Source organism: Colossoma macropomum, unplaced genomic scaffold (assembly GCF_904425465.1).
Source record: "Colossoma macropomum unplaced genomic scaffold, Colossoma_macropomum, whole genome shotgun sequence".
Lineage (NCBI taxonomy): Eukaryota > Metazoa > Chordata > Actinopteri > Characiformes > Serrasalmidae > Colossoma > Colossoma macropomum.
This window is the reverse complement of record NW_023494802.1, coordinates 42,399,606-42,420,769: the sequence shown is the minus strand read 5'-3', so window position 1 is coordinate 42,420,769 and position 21,164 is coordinate 42,399,606. Positions and strand designations below refer to the sequence as shown.

The following is a 21,164-nucleotide window of genomic DNA, read 5'->3' as shown; positions in this document are numbered from 1 at the left end:
TAGTTTAGTTTAATCAGCTCTACACTGAGCAGCTCAGACAACCGAGAGTGAAGCTAAAGTTAAAATGTTCACTCAACCATTCACAGACTAACAGTTTCCCTCTACAGAAAACACATCTGACTATGACATTTCTCTGCATTTCTCTGGTAAATTTCTCCCTTAAATGTGTTAAATTTGGTAAATAAATAATATTTAATTAAGCAAATAAACAGTAACTGTTTTAAAGTGTGTAGAACTGTGTGTGTGTGTGTATATGTGTGTGTGTGTGTGTGTGTGTGTGACTGCCGGTCAAAGAACAGATCAGAGTGCACTTTAACCTCAAACACACACACTGGAAGAGGAAGTGAAGCGTGTCTGAGAGAGACAGACTATGTGAAAGTGTGTACAGTAGAGTGATCAAGTAGAGAGAGAGAGACACACAGTGAGAGAGAGACAGAGTGAAAGATACACAGAGAGAAAGAGAGACAGAGATATACAGAGAGAAGGATACACAGAGAGAAGGCGAGAGAGAGATAGTGAGAGAGAGAGAGAGTGAGTCAGTATGAGGGTGTTTGGTCAGTACTTCCTCCCGGCGGTGATGGTGACTGTGCTGCTGTTCCTGTCCTCACTGTGGCTGCGTGAGTAACTCAACCTTTAACCTTCAGTCCTGCAGAGCTCCTCAGATCGGCACTGTAACATTAACTGACCTTTAACCTTCAGCCCTGCAGAGCTGATTATATCAGCACTGTAATAATAACTGACCTTTAACCTTCAGCCCTGCACAGCAGATCAGATCAGCACTGTAAAATTAACTGACCTTTAGCCTTCAGTCCTGCAGAGCTACTCAGATCAGATCAGCACTGTAATATTGACTGACCTTTAACCTTCAGCCCTGCACAGCAGATCAGATCAGCACTGTAATAATAACTGACCTTTAACCTTCAGCCCTGCAGAGCTGATCATATCAGCACTGTAATAATAACTGACCTTTAACCTTCAACCCTGCACAGCAGATCAGATCAGCACTGTAAAATTAACTGACCTTTAGCCTTCAGTCCTGCAGAGCTACTCAGATCAGATCAGCACTGTAATATTGACTGACCTTTAACCTTCAGCCCTGCACAGCAGATCAGATCAGCACTGTAATAATAACTGACCTTTAACCTTTAGTCCTGCAGAGCAGATCAGATCAGCACTGTAATGGTAACTGACCTTTAACCTTCAGCCCTGCAGAGCAGATCCGATCAGCACTGTAATAATAACTGATTTTTAACCTTCAGTCCTGCAGAGCAGATCCGATCAGCACTGTAAAATTAACTGGTCTTTAACCTTCAGTCCTGCAGAGCAGATCAGATCAGTACTGTAATAATAAGTGACCTATAACCTTCAGTCCTGCAAAGCAGATCCGATCAGTACTGTAATAATAAATTACCTTTAACCTTCAGTCCTGCAGAGCAGATCCGATCAGCACTGTAAAAATAAGTGACCTATAACCTTCAGTCCTGCAAAGCAGATCCGATCGGCATGGGAATAATAACTGACCTTTAACCTTTAGTCCTGCAGAGCAGATCAGATCAGCACTGTAATAATAACTAACCTTTATCCTTCAGTCCTGCAGAGCTGCTCAGATCAGCACTGTAACATTGACTGACCTTTAACCTTCAGCCCTGCAGAACAGATCAGATCAGCACTGTAACATTGACTGACCTTTATCCTTCAGTCCTGCAGAGCTGCTCAGATCAGCACTGTAACATTAAATGACCTTTAACTTTCAGCCCTGCACAGCAGATCAGATCAGCACTGTAACATTAACTGACCTTTAACCTTCAGCCGTGCAAAGCAGATCAGATTAGCACGGTAATATTAACTGACCTTTAACCTTCAGCCCTGGAGAGCTACTCAGATCAGCACTGTAACATTAAATGACCTTTAACCTTCAGTCCTGCAGAGCAGAACAGACCGGCACTGTAATATTAAATGACCTTTAACCTTCAGTCCTGCAGAGTAGATCAGATCAGCATGGGAATAATAACTGACCTTTAACCTTCAGTCCTGCAGAGCAGATCAGATGAGCACTGTAACGTTAAATGACCTTTAACCTTTGGCACTGCAGAGCAGATCAGATCGGTACTGTAATAATAAATGACCTTTAACCTTCAGCCCTGCAGAGCAGATAAGATCAGCACTGTAACATTAAATGACCTGCAGAGTAAATCAGATCAGCACTGTAATAATAACTGATGTTTAACCTTCAGTCCTGCAGAGTAGATCAGATCAACACTGTAATAATAACTGACCTTTAACCTTCAGTGCTGGAGAGCAGATCAGATCAGCACTGTAATATTAACTGACCTTTAACCTTCAGTCCTGCAGAGTAGATCAGATCAGCACTGTAATATTAACTGACCTTTAACCTTCAGTGCAGGAGAGCAGATCAGATCAGCACTGTAATATTAACTAACCTTTAAACTTCAGCCCTGCAGAGCAGATCAGATCAGCACTGTAAAGTTAACTGACCTTTAACCTTCAGCCCTGCAGAGTAGATCAGATCAGCACTGTAATATTACCTGACCTTTAACATTCAGTCCTGCAGAGCTACTCAGATCAGCACTGTAATATTAACTGACCTTTAACCTTCAGCCCTGCAGTGCAGAACAGATCAGCACTGTAACATTAAATGACCTTTAACCTTCAGCCGTGCAGTGCAGATCAGATCAGCACTGTAATGTTAACTGAACTTTAATCTTCAGCCCTACAGAGCAGAACAGATCAGCACTGTAATATTAACTGACCTTTAACCTTCAGCCGTGCAGTGCAGATCAGATCAGCACTGTAATGGTAACTGACCTTTAACCTTCAGTCCTGCAGAGCAGATCCCATCAGCACTGTAATAATAACTGACCTTTAACCTTCAGCCCTGCAGAGCAGATCAGATCAGCACTGTAATGGTAACTGACCTTTAACCTTCAGTCCTGCAGAGCAGATCCCATCAGCACTGTAATAATAACTGACCTTTAACCTTCAGCCCTGCAGAGCAGATCCGATCAGCACTGTACTGAAATCTGAATTTAGTTTTTCTAATCATATTAGAGAGTAAAACAGGTTTAGACATAACTTAGATGAGGTTCTTAATAAAACACCTGATCCACTGCAGGGTTACAGAGGAATGAAGTGGCTGATCCACTGCAGATGAGAGTTACAGATGAATTAAATGACTTATCCAATACAGACTGAGTTACAGTTGAATGAAGTGACTGATCCACTGCAGACTGAGTTACAGTTGAATGAAGTGACTGATCCACTGCAGACTGAGTTACAGATGAGTGAAGTGAATGATCCACTGCAGGCTGAGTTACAGATGAATGAAGTGACTGATCCACTGCAGACTGAGTTACAGTTGAATAAAGTGACTGATCCACTGCAGACTGAGTTACAGATGAATGAAGTGACAGATCCATTGCAGACGAGAGTTACAGATTAATAACATGACTGATCCACTGCAGACTGAGTTACAGATGAATGAAGTGACTGATCCACTGCAGATCGGGTTACAGATGAATGAAGTGACTGATCCACTGCAGACTGAGTTAAAGATTAATGAAGTGACTGATCCATTGCAGACGAGAGTTACAGATTAATAACATGACCGATCCACTGAAGACTGAGATACAAATGAATGAAGTGACTGATCCACTGCAGGCTGAGTTAGAGATGAATGAAGTGACTGATCCACTGCAGGCTGAGTTAGAGATGAATGAAGTGACTGATCCACTGCAGGCTGAGTTAGAGATTAATGAAGTGACTGATCCACTGCAGACTGAGTTACAGATGAATGAAGTGACTGATCCATTGCAGACGAGAGTTACAGATTAATATCATGACTGATCCACTGCAGACTGAGTTACAGATGAGTGAAGTGATTGATCCACTGCAGACTGAGTTACAGATGAGTGAAGTGATTGATCCACTGCAGGCTGAATTACAGATGAATGAAGTGACTGATCCACTGCAGACTGAGTTACAGTTGAATAAAGTGACTGGTCCACTGCAGACTGAGTTACAGATGAATGAAGTGACTGATCCATTGCAGACGAGAGTTACAGATTAATAACATGACTGATCCACTGCAGACTGAGTTACAGATGAATGAAGTGACTGATCCACTGCAGATCGAGTTACAGATGAGTGAAGTGACTGATCCACTGCAGACTGAGTTACAGTTGAATGAAGTGACTGATCCACTGCAGACTGAGTTACAGATGAATGAAGTGACTGATCCATTGAAGACTGAGTTGCAGATGAATGAAGTGACTGATCCACTGCAGGCTGAGTTAGAGATGAATGAAGTGACTGATCCACTGCAGGCTGAGTTAGAGATTAATGAAGTGACTGATCCACTGCAGACTGAGTTACAGATGAATGAAGTGACTGATCCATTGCAGACGAGAGTTACAGATGAATGAAGTGACTGATCCACTGCAGACTGAGTTACAGATGAGTGAAGTGATTGATCCACTGCAGACTGAGTTACAGATGAGTGAAATGATTGATCCACTGCAGGCTGAATTACAGATGAATGAAGTGACTGATCCACTGCAGACTGAGTTACAGTTGAATAAAGTGACTGGTCCACTGCAGACTGAGTTACAGATCAATGAAGTGACTGATCCATTGCAGACGAGAGTTACAGATTAATAACATGACTGATCCACTGCAGACTGAGTTACAGATGAATGAAGTGACTGATCCACTGCAGACTGAGTTACAGTTGAATGAAGTGACTGATCCACTGCAGACCGAGTTAGAGATGAATGAAGTGACTGATCCATTGAAGACTGAGTTGCAGATGAATGAAGTGACTGATCCACTGCAGGCTGAGTTACAGATGAATGAAGTGACTGATCCACTGCAGGCTGAGTTAGAGATGAATGAAGTGACTGATCCATTGCAGATGAGAGTTACAGATTAATAACATGACTGATCCACTGCAGACTGAGTTACAGATGAGTGACGTGACTGATCCACTGCAGACCGGGTTACAGATGAATAAAGTGACTGATCCACTGCAGACTGAGTTGCAGATGAATGAAGTGACTGATCCATTGCAGACGAGAGTTACAGATTAATATCATGACTGATCCACTGCAGACTGAGTTACAGATGAATGAAGTGATTGATCCACTGCAGACTGAGTTACAGATGAATGAAGTGACTGATCCATTGAAGACTGAGTTGCAGATGAATGAAGTGACTGATCCACTGCAGGCTGAGTTAGAGATTAATGAAGTGACTGATCCACTGCAGGCTGAGTTAGAGATGAATGAAGTGACTGATCCACTGCAGACTGAGTTACAGATGAATAAAGTGACTGATCCATTGCAGATGAGAGTTACAGATTAATAACATGACTCATCCACTGCAGACTGATTTAGAGATTAATGAAGTGACTGATCCACTGCAGGCTGAGTTACAGATGAATGAAGTGACTGATCCACTGCAGACGAGAGTTACAGATTAATAACATGACTGATCCACTGCAGACTGAGTTACAGTTAAATAAAGTGACTGATCCACTGCAGACTGAGTTACAGTTGAATTAAGTGACTGATCCACTGCAGGCTGAGTTACAGTTGAATAAAGTGACTGATCCACTGCAGACTGAGTTACAGTTGAATTAAGTGACTGATCCACTGCAGGCTGAGTTACAGTTGAATAAAGTGACTGATCCACTGCAGACTGAGTTACAGTTAAATAAAGTGACTGATCCACTGCAGACTGAGTTACAGATGAATGAAGTGACTGATCCACTGCAGACTGAGTTACAGATGAATGAAGTGACTGATCCACTGCAGACTGAGTTGCAGATGAATAAAGTGACTGATCCATTGCAGACGAGAGTTACAGATTAATATCATGACTCATCCACTGCAGGCTGAGTTACAGATGAGTGAAGTGATTGATCCACTGCAGGCTGAGTTACAGATGAATGAAGTGACTGATCCACTGCAGACTGAGTTACAGTTGAATAAAGTGACTGATCCACTGCAGACTGAGTTACAGATGAATGAAGTGACTGATCCATTGCAGACGAGAGTTACAGATTAATAACATGACTGATCCACTGCAGACTGAGTTACAGATGAATGAAGTGACTGATCCACTGCAGATCGGGTTACAGATGAATGAAGTGACTGATCCACTGCAGACTGAGTTGCAGATGAATGAAGTGACTGATCCATTGCAGACGAGAGTTACAGATTAATAACATGACCGATCCACTGAAGACTGAGATACAGATGAATGAAGTGACTGATCCACTGCAGACTGAGTTACAGATGAATGAAGTGACTGATCCACTGCAGACTGAGTTACAGTTGAATAAAGTGACTGATCCACTGCAGACTGAGTTGCAGATGAATGAAGTGACTGATCCATTGCAGACGAGAGTTACAGATTAATAACATGACTGATCCACTGCAGACTGAGTTACAGATGAATGAAGTGACTGATCCACTGCACATCGGGTTACAGATGAATGAAGTGACTGATCCACTGCAGACTGAGTTGCAGATGAATGAAGTGACTGATCCATTGCAGACGAGAGTTACAGATTAATAACATGACCGATCCACTGAAGACTGAGATACAGATGAATGAAGCGACTGATCCACTGCAGGCTGAGTTAGAGATGAATGAAGTGACTGATCCACTGCAGGCTGAGTTAGAGATTAATGAAGTGACTGATCCACTGCAGACTGAGTTACAGATGAATGAAGTGACTGATCCATTACAGACGAGAGTTACAGATTAATATCATGACTGATCCACTGCAGACTGAGTTACAGATGAGTGAAGTGATTGATCCACTGCAGACTGAGTTACAGATGAGTGAAGTGATTGATCCACTGCAGGCTGAATTACAGATGAATGAAGTGACTGATCCACTGCAGACTGAGTTACAGTTGAATAAAGTGACTGGTCCACTGCAGACTGAGTTACAGATGAATGAAGTGACTGATCCATTGCGGATGAGAGTTACAGATTAATAACATGACTGATCCACTGCAGACTGAGTTACAGATGAATGAAGTGACTGATCCACTGCAGACTGAGTTACAGATGAGTGAAGTGAATGATCCACTGCAGACTGAGTTACAGTTGAATAAAGTGACTGATCCACTGCAGACTGAGTTACAGATGAATGAAGTGACTGATCCATTGCAGATGAGAGTTACAGATTAATAACATGACTGATCCACTGCAGACTGAGTTACAGATGAATGAAGTGACTGATCCACTGCAGACTGAGTTGCAGATGAATGAAGTGACTGATCCATTGCAGACTGAGTTACAGATTAATAACATGACCGATCCACTGAAGACTGAGATACAGATGAATGAAGTGACTGATCCACTGCAGACTGAGTTACAGATGAATGAAGTGACTGATCCACTGCAGACTGAGTTACAGTTGAATAAAGTGACTGATCCACTGCAGACTGAGTTACAGATGAATGAAGTGACTGACCCATTGCAGACGAGAGTTACAGATTAATATCATGACTGATCCACTGCAGACTGAGTTACAGATGAGTGAAGTGATTGATCCACTGCAGACTGAGTTACAGATGAGTGAAGTGATTGATCCACTGCAGGCTGAATTACAGATGAATGAAGTGACTGATCCACTGCAGACTGAGTTACAGTTGAATAAAGTGACTGATCCATTGCAGACGAGAGTTACAGATTAATAACATGACTGATCCACTGCAGACTGAGTTACAGTTGAATAACGTGACTGATCCACTGCAGACTGAGTTACAGATGAACGAAGTGACTGATCCATTGCAGACAAGAGTTACAGATTAATATCATGACTGTTCCACTGCAGGCTGAGTTACAGTTGAATGAAGTGACTGATCCACTGCAGACTGAGTTACAGATGAGTGAAGTGAATGATCCACTGCAGGCTGGGTTACGGATGAATGAAGTGACTGATCCATTGCAGACTGAGTTGCAGATGAATGAAGTGACTGATCCACTGCAGACTGAGTTACAGATGAATAAAGTGACTGATCCATTGCAGACGAGAGTTACAGATTAATATCATGACTCATCCACTGCAGACTGAGTTACAGATGAGTGAAGTGATTGATCCACTGCAGGCTGAGTTACAGATGAATGAAGTGACTGATCCACTGCAGACTGAGTTACAGTTGAATAAAGTGACTGATCCACTGCAGACTGAGTTACAGATGAATGAAGTGACTGATCCACTGCAGACTGAGTTACAGATGAATAAAGTGACTGATCCACTGCAGACTGAGTTACAGATGAATGAAGTGACTGATCCACTGCAGATCGGGTTACAGATGAATGAAGTGACTGATCCATTGCAGACGAGAGTTACAGATTAATAACATGACCGATCCACTGAAGACTGAGATACAGATGAATGAAGTGACTGATCCACTGCAGACTGAGTTACAGTTGAATAAAGTGACTGATCCACTGCAGACTGAGTTACAGATGAATGAAGTGACTGATCCATTGCAGACGAGAGTTACAGATTAATAACATGACTGATCCACTGCAGACTGAGTTACAGATGAATGAAGTGACTGATCCACTGCAGATCGGGTTACAGATGAATGAAGTGACTGATCCACTGCAGACTGAGTTGCAGATGAATGAAGTGACTGATCCATTGCAGACGAGAGTTACAGATTAATAACATGACCGATCCACTGAAGACTGAGATACAGATGAATGAAGTGACTGATCCACTGCAGGCTGAGTTAGAGATGAATGAAGTGACTGATCCACTGCAGGCTGAGTTAGAGATTAATGAAGTGACTGATCCACTGCAGACTGAGTTACAGATGAATGAAGTGACTGATCCATTGCAGACGAGAGTTACAGATTAATATCATGACTGATCCACTGCAGACTGAGTTACAGATGAGTGAAGTGATTGATCCACTGCAGACTGAGTTACAGATGAGTGAAGTGATTGATCCACTGCAGGCTGAATTACAGATGAATGAAGTGACTGATCCACTGCAGACTGAGTTACAGTTGAATAAAGTGACTGGTCCACTGCAGACTGAGTTACAGATGAATGAAGTGACTGATCCATTGCAGATGAGAGTTACAGATTAATAACATGACTGATCCACTGCAGACTGAGTTACAGATGAATGAAGTGACTGATCCACTGCAGACTGAGTTAGAGATTAATGAAGTGACTGATCCACTGCAGACTGAGTTAGAGATTAATGAAGTGACTGATCCACTGCAGGCTGAGTTACAGTTGAATAAAATGACTGATCCACTGCAGGCTGAGTTACAGATGAATGAAGTCACTGATCCACCGCAGACTGAGTTACAGATGAATAAAGTGACTGATCCACTGGAGACTGAGTTTCAGTTGAATGAAGTGACTGATCCACTGCAGGCTGAGTTACAGATGAATAAAGTGACTGATCCACTGCAGACTGAGTTAGAGATGAATGAAGTGACTGATCCACTGCAGACTGAGTTAGAGATTAATGAAGTGACTGATCCACTGCAGGCTGAGTTACAGTTAAATAAAGTGACTGATCCACTGCAGACTGAGTTACAGTTGAATTAAGTGACTGATCCACTGCAGGCTGAGTTACAGTTGAATAAAGTGACTGATCCACTGCAGACTGAGTTACAGTTAAATAAAGTGACTGATCCACTGCAGACTGAGTTACAGTTGAATTAAGTGACTGATCCACTGCAGGCTGAGTTACAGTTGAATAAAGTGACTGATCCACTGCAGACTGAGTTACAGTTACATAAAGTGACTGATCCACTGCAGACCAAGTTACAGATGAATAAAGTGACTGATCCACTGCAGACTGAGTTAGAGATTAATGAAGTGACTGATCCACTGCAGGCTGAGTTACAGATGAATGAAGTGACTGATCCACTGCAGACTGAGTTAGAGATGAATGAAGTGACTGATCCACTGCAGGCTGAGTTACAGTTGAATAAAATGACTGATCCACTGCAGACTGAGTTACAGATGAATGAAGTGACTGATCCACTGCAGACTGAGTTAGAGATTAATGAAGTGACTGATCCACTGCAGACTGAGTTAGAGATTAATGAAGTGACTGATCCACTGCAGGCTGAGTTACAGTTGAATAAAATGACTGATCCACTGCAGGCTGAGTTACAGATGAATGAAGTGACTGATCCATATAATCAGTTTATTTACATTCTGTTCATTATCTCTGATTAATCTATCGAAGTTTGATAACTTCTCTGTGATTATAAAAGGTAATCAAAATAAATGAATATAACAGAAATAGAACTAAGATAAAATAAAACAAATTTATCAGTAGATAGATAAATAAATGCAGCTGATGGGCAGTGGAGAGTGAAGACGGCAGTGAAACAGAAATGACCTTCGTCAGGATTTGAGTATTTTAGGGTTTGAGGATTTAGAGTTTACTAAAGCAGCCGTGAGCTTCAGTTCCACTGACTGAGTTTGTGTTTCTTCTGCTCAGCTCAAGGTTCAGTTCAGGACTGTGAGCTGTCGTGGCTTCCATGTCTCATCGTTCGCTCAGAAACCAACAAGGTAACAACCAATAACAAACCTTACAGGGGAACTCCACTGATTTTCCAGTGATTCAGAGTGGTTTGGTGTGAAATGGTTCGGATATCTTTATAGTGGTGGTGATAGGAACCAGGGGTTGCCATGACTACAACACAAATATAGACATTTTATTTACTATCCAGAACAACCAGTGAACCTACACGAGTCTTCTGAGTTTATATGGAATGTTGATGATGGAAAATAGTGGAAAATCCGAAATAATACGTTTTCTTTGGGGACTACAGGGAGATTCACTCGAAAGAGGCCCCGAATATTCTGTAATAACTCTCTCTAGGACGAAGCAATCTGAACGAAACAATGTGCAATGTGCTCCTCAGTATATGGAGTTTCGAACAAGCTGGAATGCCCCTGCGATGAGGTAGGCGCCGGACAGCCGTCCATGACATTTAACCTCCATTTGTAACCTCTGTATATGGGCCACTGAAAATCCATTTGCCAATCCCCAAATACCGCTCATGATCAAAAGGTTGGTGTATGGTGCGTGATGTCCTGGTTGCACATCATAGGCCCCATTTTTTTGACACCACTATAAACACCAATGTGTACCTGGACATTTTTGAACAGTTCATGAATCAACTGGATGACCGTGAGTTAACAGAAGGTTACTTCCAGCAAGATGGAGCAATGTGTCACACATCGGCAAGGAGCATGGCAGAAAGTCCTTCTTTGGCAACAGGGTAATTTCAAAGGTTCTTTGGCCGCCATGGTCGCCAGATCTGACACCATCAGACTTCTTCCTTTGGGGTATCGGAATAAGCCTCGCACTGTGGAAGATTTGAAGGAAAATATCCAACATTAAATTGCTGCTATTCCCCCTGATATGCTTACCGATATGTTAGAAAACATGGAGCGCCGTGTCGAAATGTGTCTGGCAGCATCACATGTAATGCAATCAATTACACATACGTCAAGGTATGCAGCGTATTTTTTTGGTTCAGACTGCTTCATCCTAACGGGGGTTAAATCAGAGTATTCGGGGCCTCTTTCGAGTGAATCGCCCTGTATTTTGCCTCACAGGGCCCTGCATGTATCCCTCCACCATGAATGGAGTTTTAAGGCCAAAACGATAATAAAACAGTGTCTCAGTCATCAGGCAGTGAATTCATAACAATTTCATGTAGTAACTTTCTGTGAGGGAGCTTTTCACTCTATTTTAGGGAGCAACTCAGCATTAAAGTAATGAATAGTGAGATTACAAAGTAATCCATTACAGTCCATTACAGAGTAATCAGTCATGTTTTACTGCTTTTGAGTAACTAAATCCAACAAACCAGCAGCTCTCAGACTGAAGGTCCCTGCTGAAAAAAAATAAAACAAAACATAGAAACCATTAAGTGTGTCTGTTGGTTCCTGATGGTTTTGTAATGTGTTTGATCTTTTTTAATGGGTTGATATAAAGGACTCTAACATGTGTTTAACAGGTGACCAGTGGCTGATTCTAAATGCATTTGATGGTTTCGTAATGGGACCTAAAGCTGTTGTACAGGAAACTAGTGGTCTCTATTGGAAACCATTAGGCCAATTCCCATTAGAAAGCAAAACCATTAGGTTTCTTCATTTGTTTAGGGTCTTATTTTTATAAATAATAATAAAATATGTGAATGAAGGACAGTGTAATGTTTGAGGCATGGAGGCGGGATGCAAATGCGAGTTTTCATTGAAATGAGAGTCCATAATGAAAACAAAACCAAACTACAAACGCAACAAGCAAACAAGAGACAAGGTTACATTCACAATGCAAGACGAAGACTGAACAAACACAGGGGTATAAATACACAGAGGGGAAATGAGACACACCTGGGACTAATGAGGGGCGGAGCTACAAGCAGGTGGAACAGATAACAAGGGGGCAGGACCAGGGAGGAGACACAGAGCAACAACAAAAGCACATGGTACAAGAAAACAAAAGACACATGGCTACAACAGAGGGGAAGAAACAGACACTCAGAGGGAGAAAAGAAGGAATCCGTGACAGACAGACAGTCGACTCATTAGCTGAACAGCTAAACTAGCGTCTCCGCTACGTTAAACAGTGGCACTTAAATTACTCAAGAGGAAGAATTTAAAATTCACACTTTTTTTAAGATTCAATTTTTTACCTTCCTGTGTATCAATTGAGTGACCAATTAAAGTTAACGGTGAAAATGTTTTATATTTCTGAGTGAAATGATATTTTCTTCATATTTGTTCAACCCCTGTTTAAGACTGTTTAAGACAAATTAAAGCCTTTGGGAATTTTAGAATGACAGTTAATTCAGTTCAGTTGTGATACATTTATAAATCCCACTCATGCATGAGTTCAAACTCAGCAGCAAACATGGCCAAAAAAAGCTCACAGAAACTAAGAGAACCAATTATTTAATCGTACCAAAAGCGGTCGTGACCAGAAGGTCGCTGGTTTGATCCCCTGAGCCGACAGTACGTGACTGAAGTGCCCTTGAGCAAGACACCTAACCCCCAACTGCCCCCCAGGAGTCGGTCCTGGAATGTCTTTGAGTGGCCATCTCAGTCCCTGGATTTAAATCCCATTTCCCACTAAAAATGTTCAGGGGGATTTAAAGAAAACTGGTGGCACTGAAACCAAGGAACATTACTGAAGATGAAGAATGGGCAGAAATTCCAATAGAGAGATGTTGGAAGCTTGTGAGCACTTTCCGGAAAGGTTTCCTGGAGTTCCTGGATAACGTATAAAGGATGCGCCACAAAATACTGACTTTTGGGGGCTGAATAATTTTCCACATCGACTGTTGTGGAGAGAATGATTTTTCATTTAAATTGTTGGCAGGAAACTCAGCTTTATGTTAACAAAATCACTTGAAAATGTGATAATAACCTGTCTTTGACTGTAACAAATAGGTCGGTGAAAATATTTCCATTTAATTTCATTTATATTACCAAACTGTCCTGAACTTCGAGGGGTTGAATAATTTTGAGCGCAGCTGTGCCTGTATGAACACTGACATGATTACAGGGCGTCTGCATTTGGAGACTCAGAAACTGTAAACGCTGTCAGGCGTTTCCAGGGTTTCTCTCCATTTAGTTTCCGAACTACAGCCACATCACTGATTTCTCTGATCTTTGGTCAGTAAAGGAGGCTCTTCTGCCCGGTTGGTGGCCTTTATGTGGAGCTAACAGGCCTGAATCACAGTAAGAGCCACTGCAGAGACCCAGACGAACGATTTCTACACTCGAATGTCTGTTTTCTCTCTGGATTCTCTGACTGTCTGAGCGCTGATTGTTCTGTTGACAGCCCTGTTACTCAGTTTAGCTTCTCTGTAAGCTACACTAAGCTAACTGCAGGTCTGTGACTCCTTTATTTCATCCCTCTCTCTCTCTCTCTCTCCCCCTCTCTCAATCTCTCTCAGCCTCCCCTATCTCTCCCCCCTCTCTCTCTCTCTCAACCTCTCTCTCCTTCTTTCTTTCTCTTTCCCTCTCTTTCTCTCTCTCTCTCCCCCTTCTCTCTCTCTCCCACCCCCTCTCTCTCCCCATCCTTCTCTCTCTCCCCCCTCTCTCTCTCTCTCTCTCTCCTCCATCTCTCTCTCAGTTCAGTTCAGTTCAGTTCAGAATAGCTTTATTAGCATGACTGTGAGGTACAGTATTGCTAAAGCATCAAAACAGTAGAAGTGAACAACAAAAACAGTAAAGAAAACAGAATAAGATAAAAGAACCAACATAAACAACCATATTAATTATTATAATCACAATATTACAGTATTATTATTATCACTGTTTATAATTATAACCATACAAATTAGTAAACTAATGATATTTGCAATGTTGGGGGTCAGTAGAGTGGAGTGGGGGTAAGTGGAGTGGGGGTAAGTAGAGTGGGGGTAAGTAGAGTGGGGGTATGGAGGGTGAGGGTAAGTGGAGTGGGGGTAAGTAGAGTGGGGGTAAGTGGAGTGGGGGTAAGTAGAGTGGGGGTATGGAGGGTGAGGGTAAGTGGAGTGGGGGTAAGTAGAGTGGGGGTATGGAGGGTGTGGGTAAGTGGAGTGGGGTTATGGAGAGTGGGGGTAAGTGGAGTGGGGGTATGGAGGGTGTGGGTAAGTGGAGTGGGGGTATGGAGGGTGTGGGTAAGTGAAGTGGGGGTATGGAGGGTGTGGGTAAGTGGAGTAGAGGTATGGAGGGTGGGGGTAAGTGGAGTGGGGGTACGGAGGGTGTGGGTAAGTGGAGTGGGGGTACGGAGGGTGGGGGTAAGTGGAGTGGGGGTGTGGAGGGTGGGGGTAAGTGGAGTGGGGGTATGGAGAGTATGGGTAAGTAGAGTGGCGGATGGAGGGTGGGGTAAGTAGAGTGGGGGTGTGGAGGGTGGGAGTAAGTGGAGTGGGGGTATGTAGGGTGTGGGTAAGTAGAGTGGGGGTATGGAGGGTGTGGGTAAGTGGGGTGGGGGTATGGAGGGTGGGGTAAGTGGAGTGGGGGTATATGGAGTGGGGGTATGGAGGGTATGGGTAAGTAGAGTGGGGGCTGTAAAGCAGTGCTGAGCGAGGCTGCTGTGTGTTGGGAGCTGTTAGTGGGTTAGTAAGCCTCAGACCCAGCTGACTGAGGGAGCTCTGCTCAGGGTTCAGTTCTTGGGTCTGTAGCGCCTTAAACTGCAGCGTTTCTCTGGGACTCGTCTTCAGTTGCATCCAGAAATTTAGAGATCTTTTATGAATGTTTATTAACAGAGGAAATCAGCCTAATTCTGCCCTGCATGCATTGGTTGGTGTTTTTCTTTGGACTTTCAGGATCGTTCTGCAGAATTCTGCATGCAGGGCTTCTGTTGGATGTTTGTCCCATCTAGTGTAGCTGTGCTCACTGAGTGGACCCCACACATCACTCCCATACAGCGCAGTGGGCTGGATCACACTGTCAAACACTTCACACCAGATTGAGATGGGAATGTCGATACTGTAGAGTCTCCTCCTGATTGCGTTCAGCGCTGACAGCTTTTTCCTTTAGTGCATTCACTGCCGCACTGAAACTCCCGGATGCAGTAACGATGAGGCCGAGGTAAGGGTACTGCATCGTGTGCTCCAGGGTGGTGCTGCCCAGAGTGAACTGGTACCTGTGTTCCTGACACCTGGGCCTTTTCTGGAAGATCATAACTTTTGTCTTCTTCAGGTTTACTGCCAGGGCCCAGTTCTGGCAGTACTGCTCCAGCAGGTCCAGGTGCTGCTGGAGCCCCTGCGCTCGGAGACAGCAGCACCAGGTTGTCTGCGTAGAGCAGGAACTTCACCTCCTCATCCTGTAGAGCGAGTCCAGGAGCTGCAGACTGTTCCAGCTCATTAATGTAGATGTTGAACAGTGTTGGACTCAGGCTGCAGCCCTGCCTCACTCCTCTTTTCTGAGTGAAGAATTCTGTACGTTTGTCTTCAATTCTTACTGCACATTTGTTTCCCGAATACATTGATTTGATTATATCGTAAGCTTTACCCCCCACACCGCTCTGTAGAAGTTTATAGTAAAGCCCTTCATGCCGAATAGAATCAAATGCCTTCTTGAAATCTACAAAACAGGCAAAATTTTTTCTCCCCCCATCCCTATCTCTCCCCCCTCTCTCTTTCTCCCCCCTCTGTCTCTCCCCCCCTCTCTCCCCCCCTCTATCCCTATCTCTCTCTCTCCCCACCCCTCTCTTTCTCTCAGGTGGAGTCTGCCGCTGCTGCAGGTTGGCTTGTCAGCCCCAGCGCTGATGATGAGAATGTTATTAATAATAATATTAATGAGGACGCTGTGTTAGGGGTGTGTCCTGGGCAGAATTTCCAGGTGTCCCGCCTCCTGCTGTATTTAAACTCTGCCCTCGGCCCCGCCTCTGATGTCATGTTGGAGCCATACCTGCTTTGCTGGGAGGAGCTCATTAAGTATGCACTCATTACCATAACCTGATGTTATCATTATCTACTATGAATTATTTGGTATCAAATATGAACTATTCAGTATCCATTGTGTGTTACTGAGAACCCAGTATGCATTATTCAGTATCTGTTACGAAGATAATATGTAAGTGCGGACCCCCATGCGGACCCTGAGAGCTCTGTGGTTGTTGTGGGTGTTTCAGGTTCATGGAGGCTCTTGGTCCTCTGGTGAGTTTCTTCACGGGGAAAGTTCAGGAGAAGATCACTCTAATTCGCCGGCTGGTAGAGGAGGAAGCTGCTAAGTTCAGTTTCCTCACTGCCCCTGACCCTCAGTGTACCCACAATCCCCTGCGGCACGCCTACTCCTCCGTACGCTCCATGCTGGAGGCAGAGCTGCAGAGGGACGTGGTCAAATTTGACAGACGGACGGATTCCGGAAGCCGGACGTTGCTCCGCCTCCACCGGTCGCTGCTGTGGCTGCAGCTGCTACTGGAAAAAGTGGTGGATGAAGGCCGCAGCGACAGGGGCCGCAGCGACGGGGGCCGCAGCCTGGGGGAGCTGTGTGCCGAGGCCTACGCGGAGGCTTTAGCGCCATACCACCCCTGGCTCCTGCAGCGGGCGGCTCAGCTGGCGTTCAAGGCAATGCCCAGCAGGGCGGCGCTGCTGCCCATCGTATGCGTCCACACGCAGGAGGAGGCGGAGCCAATAATCCTTCTTATCATCAGCGCCATCAGAGAGGTTCACCACAGAACTCAGAGAGAGCTGGAGCAGAGGAGCATGATGGACCTGCCGTGAACACAGACGCCCACCGCCATCAGTTCTGAGCCCTCCAGCATGGGGCGCTGTAGCCACAGCAGAGCCTGGTCAAACTGACCTGAACCCTGTCCAGTCAACACTCACTGCAGCTGGATGGGTTCAGAGTTAAACATGTTCCGGACTTTAGACTAAAGTCTTATTGAGTTTCTTCATCATGTTTAATTTATCAACACTAACATTTCATAACAAAACAACTGCAACACCGAACAGAATCAGTGTGAATATGTGACTTCAGCGTTTTTAAATGAGGGTTTTTACTGTGTAGTTTGAACTAATCGAATTAACCATATACAGCACTGTGCAAAAGTCAGAGACCCCCTTCATTATTCTAATTTCCTATCTGAACAGCCATTCAGTACAACTGACTCATTTCCAGGAAATGTTTTTTGTTTTTTTTTTTCCTGGAAAAAAGTAGAAAACTATGACGCAATAAAATAAAATTACCCAGAATCCTCAGCTGCTAAATCTAATCTCAGCTGTCAGTGAGTCTCTCTTTCCCTTTATTCCAGCTTCCATTCTTTTCAGGAGACTCACTTTCAGCTCCTCAAAGAATCTGCAGACACACCTCCAAAGTTCAGTCTTAGAAGCTGGTTGATCATTTTCTGAAGTAATCAAACACATTCAGTGGTGTTGAGGTCTGGACTCTGGGGTGGTCAGTCCATCGTTCAGCTTCTTTGTTTGATGTGTCCGTCTCCTTTTCTCAGTGAGGTTCTTCTTGATCAGCTACACATCCTTTCAGACCCACAGCGCTGAGTCGTCTTCTCACAGTGGAAGGATGGACAGAAACACCTGTGGATGTTTTCAGATCTGATCAGCTTGATTTTCTCCTCTCTCTCAGAGATGAAAGCTTTAAGTGCTGTTTATCTGATGGGGGCAGTTTTGGGGTCGACCAGCTCTTCCAGGTGGTTGTTAGGAGCCACATTTTCTCTGGAGCTTTTAATCAGTTTTAAACTCCAGCTTTGGAAACTCCTGTACTTTGACTTTCTCCCTCTTTGTACAAGTGGATTATTTTTATCTGATCTGCTCACAAAAATCTGCTGATAAATGAAGAATTTGTAGATAACAAGGTTATTATAATTAACCAAAACTGTCACTAAACTAGCAGTGAAAAAATGTGATTGTTAACTGTGATAAAAAATGAAAACCAGCTGAATGAGCTGCGTACTGCAGGGGGCGCCAGAGGCCAGATCACAGAGTCTTCACTAGAACATAAAAAGAGTTCACAGAACATAAGAGGCTGAACTGTGAACTAAATAAATCAATCAACTAAACAGAGCTTCAAACACTCAGTTTCAAAAGCGTAAACTCGTTAACTGTAGCTTGATTCAGCAGCGCTAATAACCACAAGACGTTCAGGTGCTGTAATCTGTCCTCTGTCGCCCTCCACAGGACAGAGTGCAGTAACGCTCCCTCTGTGCTGATCTGAACGTTTGTTCCTTTATTAGTGTCTGTATTAAAAACCTCTGATGAGCTCAGTGTGTAATGCTGTGTTTGTCCAGCAGGTGTCAGTGTTTCTCTGTCCTGCAGCAGCGCCGTGGAGAGATGTGATGTAATCCCTTAACACTGGGCTCAGTCAATCACAGAGAGCCACAGTTCAGACTCAGCCAATTACAGAGAGCCACAGTTCAGGCTCAGCCAATCACAGAGAGCCAGAGTTCAGGCTCAGCCAATCACAGAGAGCCAGAGTTCTCAAATACACAGAACACTGCACATTCATTTAATTTCATAATCTAACTCTCTGTCTCTCTCTCTCACTCTCTCTCTCTCTCTCTCTCTCTCTCTCTCTCATTCTCTCTCTGTCTCTGTCTCTCTCTCTCTCTCTCTCTCTCTCTTTCTCTGTGGGGAGGGGTCTCCTGTAGGTCTGCTGAGACCCTCAGTGTCCGTCTTTCCTGTTTCCATGGTTACAGGGGGGATTCTGTCTGTGCGGTGAGGGCTGTGATGGGGGTGGGGCTAAAGCTGCTGAACTGATTTAATCTGACTGGAGGGAGAGAGAGAGAGAGACAGAGAGTGAGAGACAGAGGAGGAGGAAAAGTGGAGCAAGGGGTGACAAAAGGAGAGTCAGTGTGATGGTTGAGAGCGAGAGAGAGAGGAGGAGGAGGAGGAGGAGGAGTGGAGCGAGGGATGACAAAAAGGAGAGTCATTGTGACGGCGGAGAAATAGAGGGAAACAGAAAGAAAGAGAGATTACAGTCAGTGGGATTAAAGGTCTGGATTAATATAAACTCTGTTCTCACTCTGAGCTTCTATAACTCAACCACTCTCACTGTTAGCATCTCCGATTAGCTCTAGCTCAATTTCTGTTTATGTGTTTACTGTAAACAACAGCGTAAACAACAAACAGCTCTGAGTTTTGAGTGAACCTAAACACACTTTACACACATTTTAGATGCTTTACACACAACACTGTACACAGAACACTGTACACAACACTGTACACACAACACTGTACACACAACACTGTACACAGAACACTGTACACAACACTGTACACACAACACTGTACACACAACACTGTACACACAACACTGTACACAACACTGTACACACAACACTGTACACAGAACACTGTACACAACACTGTACACACAACACTGTACACACAACACTGTACACAACACTGTACACACAACACTGTACACAACACTGTACACACAACACTGTACACACAAGATTTTACACACATCGCTTTACACACAGTGCTTTACACATAACTGATCATTGTTATCGTGTTTAAGCGGTTGGTGTTTTAACTGGTCAGTGTTAGCGCATTTAAACGGTCTGTGTTTTAACTGGCCAGTGTTTGCGTGTTTAAGTGGTGGGTGATTTAACTGGTCAGTGTTAGTGTGTTTAAGTGGTGGGTGTTTTAACTGGTCAGTGTTAGCATGTTTAAGTGGTGTGTGTTTTAACTGGTCAATGTTAGCGCGTTTGAACGGTCGGTGTTTTAATTGGTCAGTGTTAGTGTGTTTAAGTGATTGATGTTTCAACTGGTCAGTGTTAGCGTGTTTAAGCGGATGACATTTCAACTGGTCAGTGTTAGTGTGTTTAAGTGGTGTGTGTTTTAACTGGTCATTGTCATCAGGGTTAAACGGTCAGTGTTTTAACTGCTCAGTGTTAGCGCGTTTAAACGGTCAGTGTTTCAACAGGACAGTCTGGATTAATATAAACTCTGTTCTCACTCTGAGCTTCTATAACTCAACCACTCTCACTGTTAGCTTCTCTGATTAGCTCTTGCTCAATTTCTGTTTATGTGTTTACTGTAAACAACAGCGTAAACAACAAACAGCTCTGAGTTTTGAGTGAACCTAAACACACTTTACACACATTTTAGATACACAACACTGTACACACAACACTGTACACAACACTGTACACACATTTTAGATGCTTTACACACAACACTGTACACAGAACACTGTACACAACACTGTACACACAACACTGTACACACAACACTGTACACAGAACACTGTACACAACACTGTACACACAACACTGTACACACAACACTGTACACAACACTGTACACACAACACTGTACACAACACTGTACACACAAGATTTTACACACATCGCTTTACACACAGTGCTTTACACATAACTGATCATTGTTATCGTGTTTAAGCGGTCTGTGTTTTAACTGGTCAGTGTTAGTGCGTTTAAGCGGTTGGTGTTTTAACTGGTCAGTGTTAGCGCATTTAAACGGTCTGTGTTTTAACTGGCCAGTATTAGCATGTTTAAGAGTTTGGTGTTTTAACTGGTCAGTCTTAGTGTGTTTAAGTTGTGGGTGATTTAACTGGTTATTCTTAGCGTGTTTAAGTGGCTGGTGTTTTAACTGGTCAGCGATAGCATGCTTAAATGCTTAGTGTTTTAAATGGTCAGTGTAGCTTGTTT

General features: G+C 43.6%; 1 protein-coding gene across 1 annotated transcript; it reads left to right on the top strand.

The window, feature by feature from the left end:
• The first annotated feature begins 207 nt into the window (after nt 1-207).
• si:ch73-269m23.5 (ceramide-1-phosphate transfer protein) lies at nt 208-17,735 on the top strand. Its single transcript, XM_036590827.1, has 4 exons — nt 208-617; nt 10,521-10,591; nt 16,250-16,464; nt 16,662-17,735. The coding sequence occupies exons 1-4, from the start codon at nt 542-544 to the stop codon at nt 17,251-17,253; spliced, it is 954 nt and encodes a 317-aa protein (XP_036446720.1). The 5' UTR covers nt 208-541; the 3' UTR covers nt 17,254-17,735.
• The last annotated feature ends 3,429 nt before the right edge of the window (nt 17,736-21,164 follow it).

Excerpts from the sequence above, each read along its gene's own strand:
- si:ch73-269m23.5 (XM_036590827.1), top strand. The coding sequence starts at position 542 with ATGAGGGTGTTTGGTCAGTACTTCCTCCCGGCGGTGATGGTGACTGTG. Across the intron at positions 618-10,520 it reads CCTGTCCTCACTGTGGCTGC|CTCAAGGTTCAGTTCAGGAC; the intron begins GTGAGTAACTCA and ends TCTTCTGCTCAG. Across the intron at positions 10,592-16,249 it reads TTCGCTCAGAAACCAACAAG|GTGGAGTCTGCCGCTGCTGC; the intron begins GTAACAACCAAT and ends TCTTTCTCTCAG.